Source organism: Anomaloglossus baeobatrachus, chromosome 4 (assembly GCF_048569485.1).
Source record: "Anomaloglossus baeobatrachus isolate aAnoBae1 chromosome 4, aAnoBae1.hap1, whole genome shotgun sequence".
NCBI lineage: Eukaryota > Metazoa > Chordata > Amphibia > Anura > Aromobatidae > Anomaloglossus > Anomaloglossus baeobatrachus.
This window is the reverse complement of record NC_134356.1, coordinates 5,071,536-5,090,367: the sequence shown is the minus strand read 5'-3', so window position 1 is coordinate 5,090,367 and position 18,832 is coordinate 5,071,536. Positions and strand designations below refer to the sequence as shown.

The 18,832-nt window shown below is 52.6% G+C and overlaps 1 protein-coding gene across 1 annotated transcript in view; it reads left to right on the top strand.

Moving 5' to 3' along the window:
• The window catches only part of SOX5 (SRY-box transcription factor 5), a 70,449-nt gene extending 54,130 nt beyond the window's left edge, over positions 1-16,319 (top strand). The window contains exons 7-9 of the mRNA XM_075342549.1: positions 126-299; positions 9,439-9,655; positions 13,901-16,319. Of these exons, the coding sequence (XP_075198664.1) occupies positions 126-299; positions 9,439-9,655; positions 13,901-14,201 (692 nt within the window). The 3' untranslated portion in view covers positions 14,202-16,319. The remainder of the gene's footprint in view (positions 1-125; positions 300-9,438; positions 9,656-13,900) is intronic.
• The last annotated feature ends 2,513 nt before the right edge of the window (positions 16,320-18,832 follow it).

The window sequence follows — 18,832 nt, the reverse complement described above, 5'->3', positions numbered from 1 at the left end:
ACTCACTATATAAGTATACACACACCCGTTATCTCACACTCGCTGTATAAGTATACACGCCCGTCATCTCGGCCTCCGTTCTTTTTCTATGCCCTGACGTCCTTTCGCTCTGATCTTTTCTGCAGGCAGTGCCGGGGTGTCAGAATCGCGGATATATCGTGAGTCTCGGGGGCGCGGAAACAGCGAGCCGCACATTAAACGGCCAATGAACGCGTTCATGGTGTGGGCCAAAGACGAGCGGCGGAAAATCCTGCAGGCCTTCCCCGACATGCACAACTCCAACATCAGCAAGATATTAGGTAAGCCCCCCCCCCCCCGCACCCCCCACATCAATGGGCCGCACGTGCCGCCGCCGCGCGAAAACGTCCATTATCCACGTCTCAGCTGATCCGGCAGCAGGCGCTCGCGGCGGGCTGACATTTGTGGCGTCTCCGCAGAGCGCGGCTGACGGTCTCCAGGCTCCGGAGATCTGGTGTTAATCAGACGTTCCTGAAATTGGGAACAGAAGGAATCGCCTCCGACTGTTTGGCCGAAAATCAGGAGCCGAGAGCGCAGCTTTCTCTGATTACACGTACAGTAGTCACAGACAACGTGCAAATTCAGAGCAGATCCGAAAAGAGAAACCCCAGAACAAAGGAGCAAGTGCAGACACGAGGGAGCAAGTGCAGAAACGAGGAAGCAAGTGCAGAAACGAGGAAGCAAGTGCAGAAACGAGGGAGCAAGTGCAGAAACGAGGAACAAGTGCAGAAACGAGGGAGCAAGTGCAGAAACAAGGGAACAAGTGCAGAAACGAGGGAGCAAGTGCAGACACGAGGGAGCAAGTGCAGACACGAGGGAGCAAGTGCAGAAACGAGGGAGCCAGAGCAGAAACGAGGGAACAAGTGCAGAAACGAGGGAGCAAGTGCAGAAACGAGGGAGCAAGTGCAGAAACGAGGAAGCAAGGGCAGAAACGAGGGAGCCAGTGCAGAAACGAGGGAGCAAGTGCAGAAAGGAGGGAGCAAGTGCAGAAACGAGGGAGCCAGTGCAGAAACGAGGAAGCAAGGGCAGAAACGAGGGAGCCAGTGCAGAAACGAGGGAGCCAGTGCAGACACGAGGGAGCCAGTGCAGAAACGAGGGAGCAAGTGCAGAAACGAGGGAGCAAGTGCAGAAAGGAGGGAGCAAGTGCAGAAACGAGGGAGCAAGTGCAGAAAAGAGGGAGCAAGTGCAGAAACGAGGGAGCCAGTGCAGAAAGGAGGGAGCAAGTGCAGAAACGAGGGAGCAAGTGCAGAAACGAGGGAGCAAGTGCAGAAAGGAGGGAGCAAGTGCAGAAACGAGGGAGCAAGTGCAGAAAAGAGGGAGCAAGTGCAGAAACGAGGGAGCCAGTGCAGAAAGGAGGGAGCAAGTGCAGAAACGAGGGAGCAAGTGCAGAAACGAGGGAGCAAGTGCAGAAACGAGGGAGCCAGTGCAGAAACGAGGGAGCAAGTGCAGAAACGAGGGAGCAAGTGCAGAAACGAGGGAGCAAGTGCAGAAACGAGGGAGCAAGTGCAGAAACGAGGGAGCAAGTGCAGAAACGAGGGAGCCAGTGCAGAAACGAGGGAGCAAGTGCAGAAACGAGAGAGCAAGTGCAGAAACGAGGGAGCCAGTGCAGAAACGAGGGAGCAAGTGCAGAAACGAGGGAGCCAGTGCAGAAACGAGGGAGCCAGTGCAGAAACGAGGGAGCAAGTGCAGAAACGAGGGAGCAAGTGCAGAAACGAGGGAGCAAGTGCAGAAACGAGGGAGCAAGTGCAGAAACGAGGGAGCCAGTGCAGAAACGAGGGAGCAAGTGCAGAAACGAGGAAGCAAGGGCAGAAACGAGGGAGCCAGTGCAGAAACGAGGGAGCAAGGGCAGAAACGAGGGAGCCAGTGCAGAAACGAGGGAGCAAGTGCAGACACGAGGGAGCAAGTGCAGACACGAGGGAGCCAGTGCAGAAACGAGGGAGCAAGGGCAGAAACGAGGGAGCCAGTGCAGAAACGAGGGAGCAAGGGCAGAAACGAGGGAGCAAGGGCAGAAACGAGGGAGCCAGTGCAGAAACGAGGGAGCAAGTGCAGACACGAGGGAGCAAGTGCAGACACGAGGGAGCAAGTGCAGACACGAGGGAGCAAGTGCAGAAACGAGGGAGCCAGTGCAGAAACGAGGGAGCCAGTGCAGAAACGAGGGAGCCAGTGCAGAAACGAGGGAGCCAGTGCAGAAAGGAGGGAGCAAGTGCAGACACGAGGGAGCAAGTGCAGACACGAGGGAGCAAGTGCAGAAACGAGGGAGCAAGTGCAGAAACGAGGGAGCAAGTGCAGAAACAAGGGAGCCAGTGCAGAAACGAGGGAGCAAGTGCAGACACGAGGGAGCAAGTGCAGAAACGAGGGAGCCAGTGCAGAAACGAGGGAGCAAGTGCAGAAACGAGGGAGCAAGTGCAGACACGAGGGAGCAAGGGCAGAAACGAGGGAGCAAGTGCAGAAACGAGGGAGCAAGGGCAGAAACGAGGGAGCAAGTGCAGAAACGAGGGAGCCAGTGCAGAAACGAGGGAGCAAGGGCAGAAACGAGGGAGCAAGTGCAGACACGAGGGAGCAAGTGCAGAAACGAGGGAGCGAGTGCAGACACGAGGAAGCAAGTGCAGAAACGAGGGAGCGAGTGCAGACACGAGGAAGCAAGTGCAGAAACGAGGGAGCAAGTGCAGAAACGAGGGAGCAAGTGCAGAAACGAGGGAGCCAGTGCAGAAACGAGGAAGCAAGGGCAGAAACGAGGGAGCAAGGGCAGAAACGAGGGAGCCAGTGCAGAAACGAGGGAGCCAGTGCAGAAACGAGGGAGCAAGGGCAGACACGAGGGAGCAAGTGCAGACACGAGGGAGCCAGTGCAGAAACGAGGGAGCAAGGGCAGAAACGAGGGAGCAAGGGCAGAAACGAGGGAGCCAGTGCAGAAACGAGGGAGCAAGTGCAGACACGAGGGAGCAAGTGCAGACACGAGGGAGCCAGTGCAGAAACGAGGGAGCCAGTGCAGAAAGGAGGGAGCCAGTGCAGAAAGGAGGGAGCCAGTGCAGAAAGGAGGGAGCAAGTGCAGAAAGGAGGGAGCAAGTGCAGAAAGGAGGGAGCAAGTGCAGAAAGGAGGGAGCAAGTGCAGAAAGGAGGGAGCAAGTGCAGAAAGGAGGGAGCAAGTGCAGAAAGGAGGGAGCAAGTGCAGAAAGGAGGGAGCAAGTGCAGAAAGGAGGGAGCAAGTGCAGAAAGTAGGGAGCAAGTGCAGACACGAGGGAGCAAGTGCAGAAACGAGGGAGCCAGTGCAGAAACGAGGGAGCCAGTGCAGAAACGAGGGAGCAAGGGCAGAAACGAGGGAGCAAGTGCAGAAACGAGGGAGCGAGTGCAGACACGAGGAAGCGAGTGCAGAAACGAGGGAGCGAGTGCAGACACGAGGAAGCAAGTGCAGAAACGAGGGAGCAAGTGCAGAAACGAGGGAGCAAGGGCAGAAACGAGGGAGCGAGTGCAGAAACGAGGGAGCCAGTGCAGAAACGAGGGAGCAAGTGCAGAAACGAGGGAGCAAGTGCAGACACGAGGGAGCAAGTGCAGACACGAGGGAGCAAGGGCAGACACGAGGGAGCCAGTGCAGAAACGAGGGAGCAAGTGCAGAAACGAGGGAGCAAGTGCAGAAACGAGGGAGCAAGTGCAGAAACGAGGGAGCAAGTGCAGACACGAGGGAGCGAGTGCAGACACGAGGGAGCGAGTGCAGAAACGAGGGAGCGAGTGCAGAAAGGAGGGAGCGAGTGCAGAAAGGAGGGAGCAAGTGCAGAAACGAGGGAGCAAGTGCAGAAACGAGGGAGCCAGTGGAGAAACGAGGGAGCAAGTGCAGAAAGGAGGGAGCAAGTGCAGAAACGAGGGAGCCAGTGCAGAAACGAGGGAGCAAGTGCAGAAACGAAGGAGCAAGTGCAGAAACGAGGGAGCAAGTGCAGAAACGAGGGAGCCAGTGCAGAAACGAGGGAGCGAGTGCAGAAACGAGGGAGCGAGTGCAGACACGAGGGAGCGAGTGCAGAAACGAGGGAGCGAGTGCAGACACGAGGGAGCGAGTGCAGACACGAGGGAGCGAGTGCAGAAACGAGGGAGCGAGTGCAGAAACGAGGGAGCGAGTGCAGACACGAGGGAGCGAGTGCAGACACGAGGGAGCGAGTGCAGACACGAGGGAGCCAGTGCAGAAACGAGGGAGCCAGTGCAGAAACGAGGGAGCCAGTGCAGAAACGAGGGAGCAAGTGCAGAAACGAGGGAGCAAGTGCAGAAACGAGGGAGCAAGTGCAGAAACGAGGGAGCAAGTGCAGAAACGAGGGAGCCAGTGCAGAAACGAGGGAGCCAGTGCAGAAACGAGGGAGCCAGTGCAGAAACGAGGGAGCCAGTGCAGAAACGAGGGAGCCAGTGCAGAAACGAGGGAGCAAGTGCAGAAACGAGGGAGCCAGTGCAGAAACGAGGGAGCCAGTGCAGAAACGAGGGAGCCAGTGCAGAAACGAGGGAGCGAGTGCAGAAACGAGGGAGCGAGTGCAGAAACGAGGGAGCGAGTGCAGAAACGAGGGAGCGAGTGCAGAAACGAGGGAGCGAGTGCAGAAACGAAGGAGCCAGTGCAGAAACGAGGGAGCCAGTGCAGAAACGAGGGAGCCAGTGCAGAAACGAGGGAGCAAGTGCAGACACGAGGGAGCAAGTGCAGACACGAGGGAGCCAGTGCAGAAACGAGGGAGCGAGTGCAGAAAGGAGGGAGCGAGTGCAGAAAGGAGGGAGCCAGTGCAGACACGAGGGAGCCAGTGCAGAAAGGAGGGAGCGAGTGCAGAAACGAGGGAGCAAGTGCAGAAACGAGGGAGCAAGTGCAGAAACGAGGGAGCCAGTGCAGAAACGAGGGAGCCAGTGCAGAAACGAGGGAGCCAGTGCAGAAACGAGGGAGCAAGGGCAGAAACGAGGGAGCAAGTGCAGAAACGAGGGAGCAAGTGCAGACACGAGGGAGCAAGTGCAGACACGAGGGAGCAAGGGCAGAAACGAGGGAGCAAGTGCAGAAACGAGGGAGCAAGTGCAGAAACGAGGGAGCAAGTGCAGAAACGAGGGAGCAAGTGCAGAAACGAGGGAGCAAGTGCAGAAACGAGGGAGCAAGTGCAGACACGAGGGAGCGAGTGCAGAAACGAGGGAGCGAGTGCAGAAAGGAGGGAGCGAGTGCAGAAAGGAGGGAGCGAGTGCAGAAAGGAGGGAGCGAGTGCAGAAAGGAGGGAGCCAGTGCAGACACGAGGGAGCCAGTGCAGAAAGGAGGGAGCGAGTGCAGAAACGAGGGAGCAAGTGCAGAAACGAGGGAGCAAGTGCAGAAACGAGGGAGCCAGTGCAGAAACGAGGGAGCCAGTGCAGAAACGAGGGAGCAAGGGCAGAAACGAGGGAGCAAGTGCAGAAACGAGGGAGCAAGTGCAGACACGAGGGAGCAAGTGCAGACACGAGGGAGCAAGGGCAGAAACGAGGGAGCAAGTGCAGAAACGAGGGAGCAAGTGCAGAAACGAGGGAGCAAGTGCAGAAACGAGGGAGCAAGTGCAGAAACGAGGGAGCAAGTGCAGAAACGAGGGAGCAAGTGCAGAAACGAGGGAGCAAGTGCAGACACGAGGGAGCAAGTGCAGACACGAGGGAGCCAGTGCAGAAACGAGGGAGCGAGTGCAGAAAGGAGGGCGTGAGTGCAGAAAGGAGGGAGCAAGTGCAGAAAGGAGGGAGCAAGTGCAGAAACGAGGGAGCAAGTGCAGAAACGAGGGAGCCAGTGGAGAAACGAGGGAGCCAGTGGAGAAACGAGGGAGCCAGTGCAGAAACGAGGGAGTGAGTGCAGACACGAGGGAGCGAGTGCAGACACGAGGGAGCGAGTGCAGACACGAGGGAGCGAGTGCAGACACGAGGGAGCGAGTGCAGAAACGAGGGAGCCAGTGCAGACACGAGGGAGCCAGTGCAGACACGAGGGAGCAAGTGCAGACACGAGGGAGCCAGTGCAGAAACGAGGGAGCGAGTGCAGAAAGGAGGGAGCGAGTGCAGAAACGAGGGAGCGAGTGCAGAAACGAGGGAGCGAGTGCAGAAACGAGGGAGCGAGTGCAGACACGAGGGAGCGAGTGCAGAAACGAGGGAGCGAGTGCAGAAACGAGGGAGCGAGTGCAGACATGAGGGAGCGAGTGCAGACACGAGGGAGCGAGTGCAGAAACGAGGGAGCCAGTGCAGACACGAGGGAGCCAGTGCAGACACGAGGGAGCAAGTGCAGACACGAGGGAGCCAGTGCAGAAAGGAGGGAGCGAGTGCAGAAAGGAGGGAGCGAGTGCAGAAACGAGGGAGCGAGTGCAGAAACGAGGGAGCCAGTGCAGAAACGAGGGAGCAAGTGCAGACACGAGGGAGCAAGTGCAGACACGAGGGAGCCAGTGCAGAAACGAGGGAGCGAGTGCAGAAAGGAGGGAGCGAGTGCAGAAAGGAGGGAGCGAGTGCAGAAAGGAGGGAGCCAGTGCAGACACGAGGGAGCCAGTGCAGAAAGGAGGGAGCGAGTGCAGACACGAGGGAGCGAGTGCAGAAACGAGGGAGCCAGTGCAGACACGAGGGAGCCAGTGCAGACACGAGGGAGCAAGTGCAGACACGAGGGAGCCAGTGCAGAAAGGAGGGAGCGAGTGCAGAAAGGAGGGAGCGAGTGCAGAAACGAGGGAGCGAGTGCAGAAACGAGGGAGCCAGTGCAGAAACGAGGGAGCAAGTGCAGACACGAGGGAGCAAGTGCAGACACGAGGGAGCCAGTGCAGAAACGAGGGAGCGAGTGCAGAAAGGAGGGAGCGAGTGCAGAAAGGAGGGAGCCAGTGCAGACACGAGGGAGCCAGTGCAGAAAGGAGGGAGCGAGTGCAGAAACGAGGGAGCAAGTGCAGAAACGAGGGAGCAAGTGCAGAAACGAGGGAGCCAGTGCAGAAACGAGGGAGCCAGTGCAGAAACGAGGGAGCAAGGGCAGAAACGAGGGAGCAAGTGCAGAAACGAGGGAGCAAGTGCAGACACGAGGGAGCAAGTGCAGACACGAGGGAGCAAGGGCAGAAACGAGGGAGCAAGTGCAGAAACGAGGGAGCAAGTGCAGAAACGAGGGAGCAAGTGCAGACACGAGGGAGCAAGTGCAGACACGAGGGAGCCAGTGCAGAAACGAGGGAGCGAGTGCAGAAAGGAGGGAGCGAGTGCAGAAAGGAGGGAGCGAGTGCAGAAAGGAGGGAGCGAGTGCAGAAAGGAGGGAGCCAGTGCAGACACGAGGGAGCCAGTGCAGAAAGGAGGGAGCGAGTGCAGAAACGAGGGAGCAAGTGCAGAAACGAGGGAGCCAGTGCAGAAACGAGGGAGCCAGTGCAGAAACGAGGGAGCCAGTGCAGAAACGAGGGAGCAAGGGCAGAAACGAGGGAGCAAGTGCAGAAACGAGGGAGCAAGTGCAGACACGAGGGAGCAAGTGCAGACACGAGGGAGCAAGGGCAGAAACGAGGGAGCAAGTGCAGAAACGAGGGAGCAAGTGCAGAAACGAGGGAGCAAGTGCAGAAACGAGGGAGCAAGTGCAGACACGAGGGAGCAAGTGCAGACACGAGGGAGCCAGTGCAGAAACGAGGGAGCGAGTGCAGAAAGGAGGGAGCGAGTGCAGAAAGGAGGGAGCAAGTGCAGAAACGAGGGAGCAAGTGCAGACACGAGGGAGCAAGTGCAGACACGAGGGAGCCAGTGCAGAAACGAGGGAGCGAGTGCAGAAAGGAGGGAGCGAGTGCAGAAACGAGGGAGCAAGTGCAGAAACGAGGGAGCAAGTGCAGAAACGAGGGAGCCAGTGGAGAAACGAGGGAGCCAGTGGAGAAACGAGGGAGCCAGTGCAGAAACGAGGGAGCGAGTGCAGACACGAGGGAGCGAGTGCAGACACGAGGGAGCGAGTGCAGACACGAGGGAGCGAGTGCAGACACGAGGGAGCGAGTGCAGACACGAGGGAGCGAGTGCAGACACGAGGGAGCCAGTGCAGAAACGAGGGAGCCAGTGCAGACACGAGGGAGCCAGTGCAGAAACGAGGGAGCAAGTGCAGAAACGAGGGAGCCAGTGCAGAAACGAGGGAGCAAGGGCAGACACGAGGGAGCCAGTGCAGACACGAGGGAGCCAGTGCAGAAACGAGGGAGCCAGTGCAGAAACGAGGGAGCCAGTGCAGAAACGAGGGAGCCAGTGCAGACACGAGGGAGCCAGTGCAGAAATGAGGGAGCCAGTGCAGAAACGAGGGAGCAAGTGCAGAAACGAGGGAGCCAGTGCAGAAAGGAGGGAGCAAGTGCAGACACGAGGGAGCCAGTGCAGAAACGAGGGAGCCAGTGCAGACACGAGGGAGCAAGTGCAGAAACGAGGGAGCAAGGGCAGAAACGAGGGAGCAAGTGCAGAAACGAGGGAGCAAGTGCAGAAACGAGGGAGCAAGTGCAGAAACGAGGGAGCAAGTGCAGAAACGAGGGAGCAAGTGCAGAAACGAGGGAGCAAGTGCAGAAACGAGGGAGCCAGTGCAGAAACGAGGGAGCAAGTGCAGAAACGGAGCCAGTGCAGACACGAGGGAGCCAGGGCAGAAAGGAGGGAGCGAGTGCAGAAACGAGGGAGCGAGTGCAGAAACGAGGGAGCCAGTGCAGAAACGAGGGAGCAAGTGCAGAAACGAGGGAGCAAGTGCAGAAACGAGGGAGCCAGTGCAGAAACGAGGGAGCGAGTGCAGAAACGAGGGAGCGAGTGCAGAAACGAGGGAGCGAGTGCAGAAACGAGGGAGCGAGTGCAGAAACGAGGGAGCGAGTGCAGAAACGAGGGAGCGAGTGCAGAAACGAGGGAGCAAGGGCAGAAACGAGGGAGCCAGTGCAGAAACGAGGGAGCCAGTGCAGAAACGAGGGAGCCAGTGCAGAAACGAGGGAGCAAGGGCAGAAACGAGGGAGCCAGTGCAGAAAGGAGGGAGCCAGTGCAGAAAGGAGGGAGCGAGTGCAGACACGAGGGAGCGAGTGCAGAAACGAGGGAGCCAGTGCAGAAACGAGGGAGCCAGTGCAGAAAGGAGGGAGCGAGTGCAGAAACGAGGGAGCAAGTGCAGAAACGAGGGAGCGAGTGCAGAAACGAGGGAGCCAGTGCAGAAACGAGGGAGCCAGTGCAGACACGAGGGAGCAAGTGCAGACACGAGGGAGCCAGTGCAGACACGAGGGAGCAAGTGCAGAAACACTTTTGCTCCCTTCATGTTGTTCTCCCTGGACATAAGCGGTGTCGGTGCGTCTCTCCTTTCCACACCTGGCAGATCCCGGGGGTTTGGGAATCTCTTGTGTCGGGTGATCACTGGTTGCAGTTTTGTAGGATGATGGTGGTGGTAGTTGTGCGCGGTGATGACGTGCCTGAGGATGTGTGGATCTATTAATATCGCTCTCCGAGGCCGCGGCGTATCGTCTTGAGATAACCAGACCTTCCATTGCTCAGGGTCGCGCTGGAAAGCCATGACCAATCTGGAGAAGCAGCCGTACTACGAGGAGCAGGCGCGGCTCAGCAAGCAGCACCTGGAGAAGTACCCGGACTACAAGTACAAGCCGCGGCCCAAGCGCACCTGCCTGGTGGACGGCAAGAAGCTGCGGATCGGGGAGTACAAAGCCATCATGAGGAGCCGGCGGCAGGAGATGAGGCAGTACTTCAACGTCGGGTGCGGAGCCGCCGCTGCTCTCCTCCTCTATGCTCTCTCCACACTCTCTCCTGCTTTCTAACGCTTTCTTTTTTTCTCTTTCTCATTCTTTTTCTTATTCTTTCTGTCATTTTCTTTTTCTCTCTTTTTCGTTCTCTTTCTCTTTTTCTTTCTCTCTCTCGTTCTCTCTTTCTTTTTCCCTATTGCTTTCTCTTTCTCCCTCTTTTGCTCTTTCTTTTTTTCTTTCTTTCTCTTTCTTTCTCTCCTTTTGTCTCTCTTTTTTTCTATTTTTTTCTCTCCCTCTTCCTTTCTCTCTTCTTTTGTCTCTCTTTTCTTTCTCTCCACTTTTCTCTTTCTTTCTTTCACTGTCTCTTCCTCTCTCTCTCTTCTTTTATCTCTTGGTCTTTCTTTTTTTTTTTTTCTTTCTTTCTCTCTCATCCTCTTTTTCTCTCTTCTTTTGTTTCTTTCTTTCTCTCTTTTTCCCTCTATTTTTCTCTCTCTCTTCTATGGTCTGTCTTTTTTCTTTCTCTTTTCTTTTTTTTCTTTCTCTCTCTCTTGTTTTATCTCTCAGTCTCTATATTTTCCTTCTCTTTTTCTCTCTATCCCTCTTTCTCTTTACTTTGACAGTTTTGTCTTGTTTCTCTTTCCTTTTCTCTTTCTTTCTCTGTCTCTTTATTTCTTTCTCTTTCTCGCTTTTCCTTTGTTCTTTCTGTTTAACTCTTTCTTTCTCTCTTCCTTTTTCTCTCTTCTTTTCCTTTTTCTCTCTTTTTTCTCTCCCTCTTTCTTTCTCTCTTCTTTCTCTTCGCTTTGTCTTCGCTTTGTCTGACATTTTGTCTTGTTTCTTTTTTTTCTCTCTTTTCCTTTTCTCTCTATTTCTCTTTCTTTCTCTCTCTTTTTTCTCTCATTTTTTCTCTCCCTCTTTTTTTCTCTATTTTATTCTTTCTTTCTTTCTCTCTATTTCTCTTTTCTCTCTCCCTCTTTCTTTCTCTCTTTCCTCTCCATTTCTCTCTTTTTCTTTCTTTCTTCCTCTTTTTCTCTTTCCTCTTTCTTTCTCTATTTTTCTCTCTCCCTCTCTCTTTCTTTCTCTCTGTTTTCCTCTCTCTTTTCCTCTTTCTCTTTTCTCTCTTTTTCTCTATTTCTCTTTCTTTCTCTTCATCTCTATTTCTCTTTCTTTCTCTTCACTTTGTCTGACATTTTGTCTTGTTTCTTTTTCTCTTTCCTCTCTTTTTCTCTCTCTTTTCTTTGCTTTATCTGATTTTTGTCGTGTTTCTCTCTTTTTTCTTTCCTCTCTTTTTCTCTCTCTTTTTCTTTTTTCTCTCTTTTTTTCTCCCTCTTTTTTCTCTCCCTCTTTTTTTCTCTTTTCCTCTTTCTTTTTTCTCTCTCCCTCTTTCATTTTCTCTCTTCTTCGCTTTGACATTTTATCATGTTTCTTTGTTTCTCTCTTTCCTTGCTCTATTTTTCTCTCTTTTTTTCTCTTTTTCCTCTCTTTTCCTCTCTTTCTCTCTTTTCTCTCTCCCTCTTTCTTTATCTCTCTCTTCTCTTTGTCTGACATTTTGTCTTGTTTCTTTTTTCTTTCTCTCTTTCCTGTCTTTTTCTCTCTCTTTTCTTTGCTTTTTCTGATTTTTGTCATGTTTCTCTTTTTTCTTTCCTCTCTTTTTCTCTCTCTTTTCTCTCTCTTTATTTTTCTCTCCCCCTCTTTCTTTCTCTCTTTTCCTCTTTGTTTCTCTTTTCTCTCTCTTTTCTCTCTCTTCTCTCTCCCTCTTTTTCTCTCTCTTCTCTTCTCTTTTTCTGACATTTTGTCTTGTTTCTCTTCTCTTTCTCTCTTTCCTCTCTCTTTTTCGCTCTCTTTTCTGTCTCTCTTTTTTTCTCTTTTCCTTTCTTTCTCTCTTTTCTCTTTTTTTCTCCCTCTTTTTTCTCTCCCTCTTTTTTCTCTTTTCTCTCTTTTTTTTCTCTCTCCCTCTTTCTTTCTCTTTTCCTCTTTGTTTCTCTCTTTTCTCTCTCCCTCTTTCTTTCTCTCTTTTCCTCTTTGTTTCTCTCTTTTCTCTCTCCCTCTTTCTTTCTCTCTTTTCCTCTTTGTTTCTCTCTTTTCTCTCTCCCTCTTTCTTTCTCTCTTTTCCTCTTTGTTTCTCTCTTTTCTCTCTCCCTCTTTCTTTCTCTCTTTTCCTCTTTGTTTCTCTCTTTTCTCTCTCCCTCTTTCTTTCTCTCTTTTCCTCTTTGTTTCTCTCTTTTCTCTCTCCCTCTTTCTTTCTCTCTTTTCCTCTTTGTTTCTCTCTTTTCTCTCTCCCTCTTTCTTTCTCTCTTTTCCTCTTTGTTTCTCTCTTTTCTCTCTCCCTCTTTTACTCTCTCTTCTCTTTTTCTGACATTTTTTCTTGTTTCTCTTTTCTCTCTCTCTTCCCTCTTTTTTCTCTCTTTTTCTCTTTTTTCTCTCCCTCTTTTCTCTCTCCCTCTTTTTCTCTCTCTTTTCTTCTCTTTTTCTGACATTTTGTCTTGTTTCTCTTCTCTTTCTCTCTTTCCTCTCTTTTTCTCTCTTCCTCTTTCTTTCTCTCTTTTCTTTCTCTCTTTTCTTTCTCTTTTTTCTCTCTTTTCCTTTTTATTTTCTCTTTTCCTCTTTTTTTTTTCTCTCCCTCTTTCTTTCTTTTTTTTCTCTCCCTCTTTCTTTCTCTTTTTTTCTCTCCCTCTTTTTTCTCTCTCCCTCTTTCTTTCTCTTTTTTTCTCTCCCTCTTTTTTCTCTCTTTTCCTTTTTCTTTCTCTTTTTTTTCTCTCCCTCTTTTTTCTCTCTCCCTCTTTTTATCTCTTTTCTCTCTTTTTTTTCTCTCTCTTTTCTCTCCTCTCTTTTCTCTCTCCCTCTTTCTTTCTCTCTTTTCCTCTTTGTTTCTCTCTTTTCTCTCTCCCTCTTTCTTTCTCTCTTTTCCTCTTTGTTTCTCTCTTTTCTCTCTCCCTCTTTCTTTCTCTCTTTTCCTCTTTGTTTCTCTCTCCCTCTTTCTTTCTCTCTTTCCTCTTTGTTTCTCTCTCCCTCTTTCTTTCTCTCTTTTCCTCTTTGTTTCTCTCTTTTCTCTCTCCCTCTTTTACTCTCTCTTCTCTTTTTCTGACATTTTTTCTTGTTTCTCTTTTCTCTCTCTCTTCCCTCTTTTTTCTCTCTTTTTCTCTCTTTTCTCTCCCTCTTTTCTCTCTCCCTCTTTTCCTCTCTCTTTTCTTCTCTTTTTCTGACATTTTGTCTTGTTTCTCTTCTCTTTCTCTCTTTCCTCTCTCTTTTTCTCTCTCCCTCTTTTTCTCTCTCTTTTCTTCTCTTTTTCTGACATTTTGTCTTGTTTCTCTTCTCTTTCTCTCTTTCCTCTCTCTTTTTTTCTCTCCCTCTTTTTTCTCTCTTTTCCTCTTTCTTTCTCTTTTTTTTCTCTCCCTCTTTTTTCTCTCTCCCTCTTTTTATCTCTTTTCTCTCTTTTTTTTCTCTCTCTTTTCTCTCCTCTCTTTTCTCTCTCCCTCTTTCTTTCTCTCTTTTCCTCTTTGTTTCTCTCTTTTCTCTCTCCCTCTTTCTTTCTCTCTTTTCCTCTTTGTTTCTCTCTTTTCTCTCTCCCTCTTTCTTTCTCTCTTTTCCTCTTTGTTTCTCTCTCCCTCTTTCTTTCTCTCTTTTCCTCTTTGTTTCTCTCTCCCTCTTTTTTTCTCTCTTTTCCTCTTTGTTTCTCTCTTTTCTCTCTCCCTCTTTTACTCTCTCTTCTCTTTTTCTGACATTTTTTCTTGTTTCTCTTTTCTCTCTCTCTTCCCTCTTTTTTCTCTCTTTTTCTCTTTTTTCTCTCCCTCTTTTCTCTCTCCCTCTTTTTCTCTCTCTTTTCTTCTCTTTTTCTGACATTTTGTCTTGTTTCTCTTCTCTTTCTCTCTTTCCTCTCTCTTTTTCTCTCTTCCTCTTTCTTTCTCTCTTTTCTTTCTCTCTTTTCTTTCTTTTTTTTCTCTCTTTTCCTTTTTATTTTCTCTTTTCCTCTTTTTTTTTTTCTCTCCCTCTTTCTTTCTTTTTTCTCTCTCCCTCTTTCTTTCTCTTTTTTCTCTCCCTCTTTCTTTCTTTTTTCTCTCTCCCTCTTTCTTTCTCTTTTTTTCTCTCCCTCTTTTTTCTCTCTTTTCCTCTTTCTTTCTCTTTTTTTTCTCTCCCTCTTTTTCTCTCTCTTTTCTCTCTCTCCTCTCTTTTCTCTCTCTCCTCTCTTTTCTCTCTCTTCTCTCCTCTCTTTTCTCTCTCTCCTCTTCGCTTTGTCTGACATTTTGTCGCGTTTCTCTCTCCAGCCAGCAAGCACAGATCCCGCTGACGCCGTCGGGCGTGGTGTACCCGGGAGCCATAGCTATGGCGGGCATGCCGTCCCCCCACTTGCCCTCCGAACATTCGAGTGTGTCCAGTAGCCCCGAGCCCGGCATGCAGGTCATCCAAAGCACTTACAGCCTAAAAGCGGAGGAGCCGCACATCAAGGAGGAGGCTCCGAGTAACGACATCAACGGTGAAATGTACGACGAGTACGATGAGGACGAGGACCCGGACGCGGATTACGGCAGCGACAGCGAGCACCACAGCGCCGAGCAAACCAACTGATCCGGGCGGCGAGAGCCGGAATCGTGTGGACTCTCAACGGCGCCACCAATCCACTGACTGTTACTACGAACTGCTCTGGCGCTCACACACGCGGACGGGCGGGAAAAGCGAAAGACAAGGACGATTCCACCAAAAGAATGGGATAAGCTATGGGTAAAACATGCCAGTAACGCGCTGCTCAGCACTGACGTCTTACCCTACAACACTTAGGTTTTATTGTTTTGGGTTTTTTTCGTATTAAGAAAAAAAAAATGTAAAAAGTTTCTGGCTGTTTGTTGGGAAATGTTCTAGACTTCTCAGGTACACAGTGCCAACAAGTGGCTTGTGAATGTGTTTTGTCGTTTTGTGCTAAAGTTTAAAGAGGAATAAGATTTCGTTTTTATATTTTAATTATTATTTTATTTTTTATTTTTTTTTTTTGTTAATGCTCCTAACAAATCGCTGTTCCTGGCCGCCTGCCCCTCCCCGGTATCTCAGTGTTGTGCGCGGACCCCCGGCCTCCCGCCAGTCTCCACCCGTCAGATCATGGGGGGCAGCAAGTGCCAAATCCGTGCGGAATATTCTGCTCCGACTTTCGTTAGGACAATGTTACGACAATCTCCGGACCGCCGGGACCACCGCTCGCGGGGTTAATTATTGTTTGGGGTTAATTATTGTTCATTTTTTATTTTACTTGTAAGCAGAAAACTGTAGTCGCGGCTCTCAGGTGCGAGACACGAAAAACGAGGAAAAGTCCTCCTGCGCTGAGATGGGGCCGACGGCGGGATGAAATCCCCCCGAAACGTCTCCAGACGCTGACAAGACTGTAACCAATATTTGCACTTCAGATCTCTAGAGGATAAAACGCATTTATAGAATATATGAGCTCTTATTCACCGCAACAGCGACCTCCGAGAGGGGAGCCGCCACAGAGGACGCCCCTGCGGGAGCCACCACAGAGGACGCCCCTGCGGGAGCCGCCACAGAGGACGCCCCTGCGGGAGCCGCCACAGAGGACGCCCCTGCGGGAGCCGCCACAGAGGACGCCCCTGCGGGAGCCGCCACAGAGGACGCCCCTGCGGGTGCCGCCACAGAGGACGCCCCTGCGGGAGCCGCCACAGAGGACGCCCCTGCGGGTGCCGCCACAGAGGACGCCCCTGCGGGTGCCGCCACAGAGGACGCCCCTGCGGGTGCCGCCACAGAGGACGCCCCTGCGGGTGCCGCCACAGAGGGCGCCCCTGCGGGTGCCGCCACAGAGGGCGCCCCTGCGGGTGCCGCCACAGAGGGCGCCCCTGCGGGTGCCGCCACAGAGGGCGCCCCTGCGGGTGCCGCCACAGAGGACGCCCCTGCGGGAGCCGCCACAGAGGACGCCCCTGCGGGAGCCGCCACAGAGGACGCCCCTGCGGGAGCCGCCACAGAGGACGCCCCTGCGGGTGCCGCCACAGAGGACACCCCTGCGGGAGCCGCCACAGAGGACGCTTCACTGTATGAATTTTCCAGAAGTTGTGTAACTGTTTGTATTCTGGATTGCAGCCATTCTGTACAGAGGACACGGTCAGGGAAGGGTCGGGGGGTCCTGGGAGGAGTTTCCTCAGCACTTTCCATCACGATTCACCTCTTTAAATTAGGAAAATGGCAGCAATGGCCTCACCTTCCGCTGGAAAGGAAACAAACAAAGCTCTATCTGCTGAGGATGGAAGAAACTGACAACTTCTAGCTTTCTTCTACATGGACAATCTGTTTCTTGTGATGGTATGGTGGGGGCCCCCAAGAATACTTATAGGGTGCATCAGTGGTGGTGGGGCATCGGTGGCAGTGGGGTGGCCCCTCGGGGTCCTTGTGTGGGCATCCGTGGTGCATCGGAGGCGGTGGGACAGCCCCATTAAGGATGCATCGTGGCTGTGGGGTGGCCCCTCAGGGTCCTTGTGTGGGCATCAGTGGTGCATCGGAGGCGGTGGGACAGCCCCATTTAGGATGCATCGTGGCTGTGGGGTGGCCCCTCAGGGTCCTTGTGTGGGCATCAGTGGTGCATCGGAGGCGGTGGGACAGCCCCATTTAGGATGCATCGTGGCTGTGGGGTGGCCCTTGGGGGTCCGTTTATGGTGTGGTGGCCCTGGGGGTGACTTGTAGGGTGTCGCAGGGTCCCTGGGGTCTGGGGGAGGGTGTGGTGGGGCGACCCCCGTGGGTCCGGGGCGGGTGCATGCTCAGTGGTATCTGCGGCTCCTCGTTACTGATGACTTTGCTCCCTTCATCGTTCGCTCTTCTTTTTAACCCTTCGCTCTGCATCGTTCGCTCTTCTTTTTAACCCTTCGCTCTGCATCGTTCGCTCTTTTTAACCCTTCGCTCTGCATCGTTGGCTCTTCTTTTTAACCCTTCGCTCTGCATCGTTCGCTCTTTTTAACCCTTCGCTCTGCATCATTCGCTCCTTGATGTTGGATTTTTTTCGAGCGCACAGGACTTTGCTTGTCCGTTGCCCCTTCCTCTAGACGCGCCTCCTCGCGGCCGCGGACATTTCCATATCTGACGCTCTCGGGACAGACCGACCTTTGTGGGTTTTGTCTTGTTTCTTATATTACTCTTGTACAGAATGTGAAGAAATGTTATTTTCTTTTTTTTTCCCCCCAGTTTTTGTGCTTGGTGCGTGCGTCTCACATTCGCCTGACGCTTTAATTGCCATCCTGTGAAATGTGCTCTGTGTGGATCGGGGGCTCCGGGCTACAGGAATACTTTGTGTCAGCTCCAGGTAGTTGCCACCACGGCGGCCGCGGCCGAGGCCAAAGCAAACAGGCAGCAACAGTTATTCTTCTGTTCTGCGGATCGCGCCCGGCCCATCTCTGTGATCCCTGTTTTTTTTGGCCGCTTTGTGTAATTTCTTGCCAGAAGTTAATTTTGCTTAGAATCGTTGCCAGTCAGACGGGCACACGAGCCGCCGCGAACCCCGAGCTCCGAGTTTCCACTCACCTTCTCTTGAAAAATCAACATTGACCCGAGCGGCCATCGCAGACGCCATACACCAGCGCGACGGGGGCGGCTCCGAGGGTCCGACAGCTGGAAAACCAGGCTCCGAGTATACAGAAAACGCTCCCAGCTGTTTTGGGGGAAGAAAAGTTTTTAAAACAAAATAACACATTTTTTTCATTCTAATTTGATATTTTTCTTTTTACACAATTTTTTTTTCTAATTCTGAAGATCCGAAACACAATGACTGCGCTCCTGCCCTGAGGGAGCTCTAGCCCCGGTGACGCTCTCCTCAGTAACGCTCTCCCCCGGTGACACTCTCCCCCGGTGACACTCTCTCCTCAGTGACGCTCTCCCCCAGTAACGCTCTTTCCCAATGACACTCTTCCCCAATGATGCTCTCCCCCGTTGACGCTCTCCCCTGGTGACGCTGTCTCCTCTGTGACTCTCATCCCAGTGATGCTCTCCCCCTGTGATATTCTCTCCTCAGTGACTCTCTCTCCGTTGATGCTCTCCCCCGATGATGCTCTCATCCCAGTTGCTCTGTTACCTCAGTGACGCTCTCCTCCGGTGATGATGTCCCCCAGTGACGCTCTGTCACCTTAGTGATGACTCTCTCACCCCGGTGTCTCTTGCCTTGGTGAGGCACTCGCCCAGGTGATACTCTTTCCTGGTGACGCTCTCCCCCGGTGACTCTCTCTCCCGGTGACGCTCCCCCCCCCTGGTGACGCTCCTCCCCCTGGTGACGCTCTCCCCCGGTGACGCTCTCCCCCGGTGACGCTCCCCCCCGGTGACGCTCCCCCCCCCCGGTGACGCTGTCCCCCGGTGACGCTCTCCCCCGGTGACGCTCTCCCCCAGTGACGCTCTTCCCCAGTGGCGCTCTCCCCCAGTGGCGCTCTCCCCCAGTGGCGTTCTCCCCCGGTGACTCTCTCCCCCGGTGACTCTCTCCCCCGGTGACGCTCTCCCCCCGGTGACGCTCTCCCCCCGGTGACGCTCTCCCCCCGGTGACGCTCTCCCCCCGGTGACGCTCTCCCCCCGGTGACGTTCTCCCCCCGGTGACGCTCTCCCCCGGTGACGCTCTCCCCCGGTGACTCTCTCCCCCGGTGACTCTCCCCCCCGGTGACTCTCCCCCCCGGTGACTCTCCCCCCCCCCCGGTGACGCTCTCCCCCGGTGACTCTCCCCCCCCGGTGACGCTCTCCCCCGGTGACGCTTTCCCCTGGTGACGACTTCATTGAGTGTGAAACGTGAAGCAAACCCCAGACATTTCTTCATTTTTTTTTCTTCATCTTTATGGAAGTTTTAAGCAAAGTCTGACGATGTTTAAAAAAAAAAAACGTTCTGAAAAAAATCCAACATTATATAAAAAAAAGAACCCAGTGTCCTCCCTGCGATTAGGATGATTTTACCTCAAAATGACTTTATTATGGGGCCGGGGGGTAAAATGCTGAAAATATTGTAAAAAAAAAAAAAAAAATGTGTACATTTCTGAATTATTTCTTATATTATTACACTAATTATTGTAATTTAATTTAGGGTTTTTTTGGGGCTTTTTTTAGGTTTTTTTTCCCATGTTTTCTGGTCTGTATCCCGCTCTCTGTGAGATTATATATGAAAAAGTATCTGAGAAAAAAAAATCCCTGAGACACGACGGTACAAAGTGATGAATCTGGTATTTACCCTCCAGATATTATTA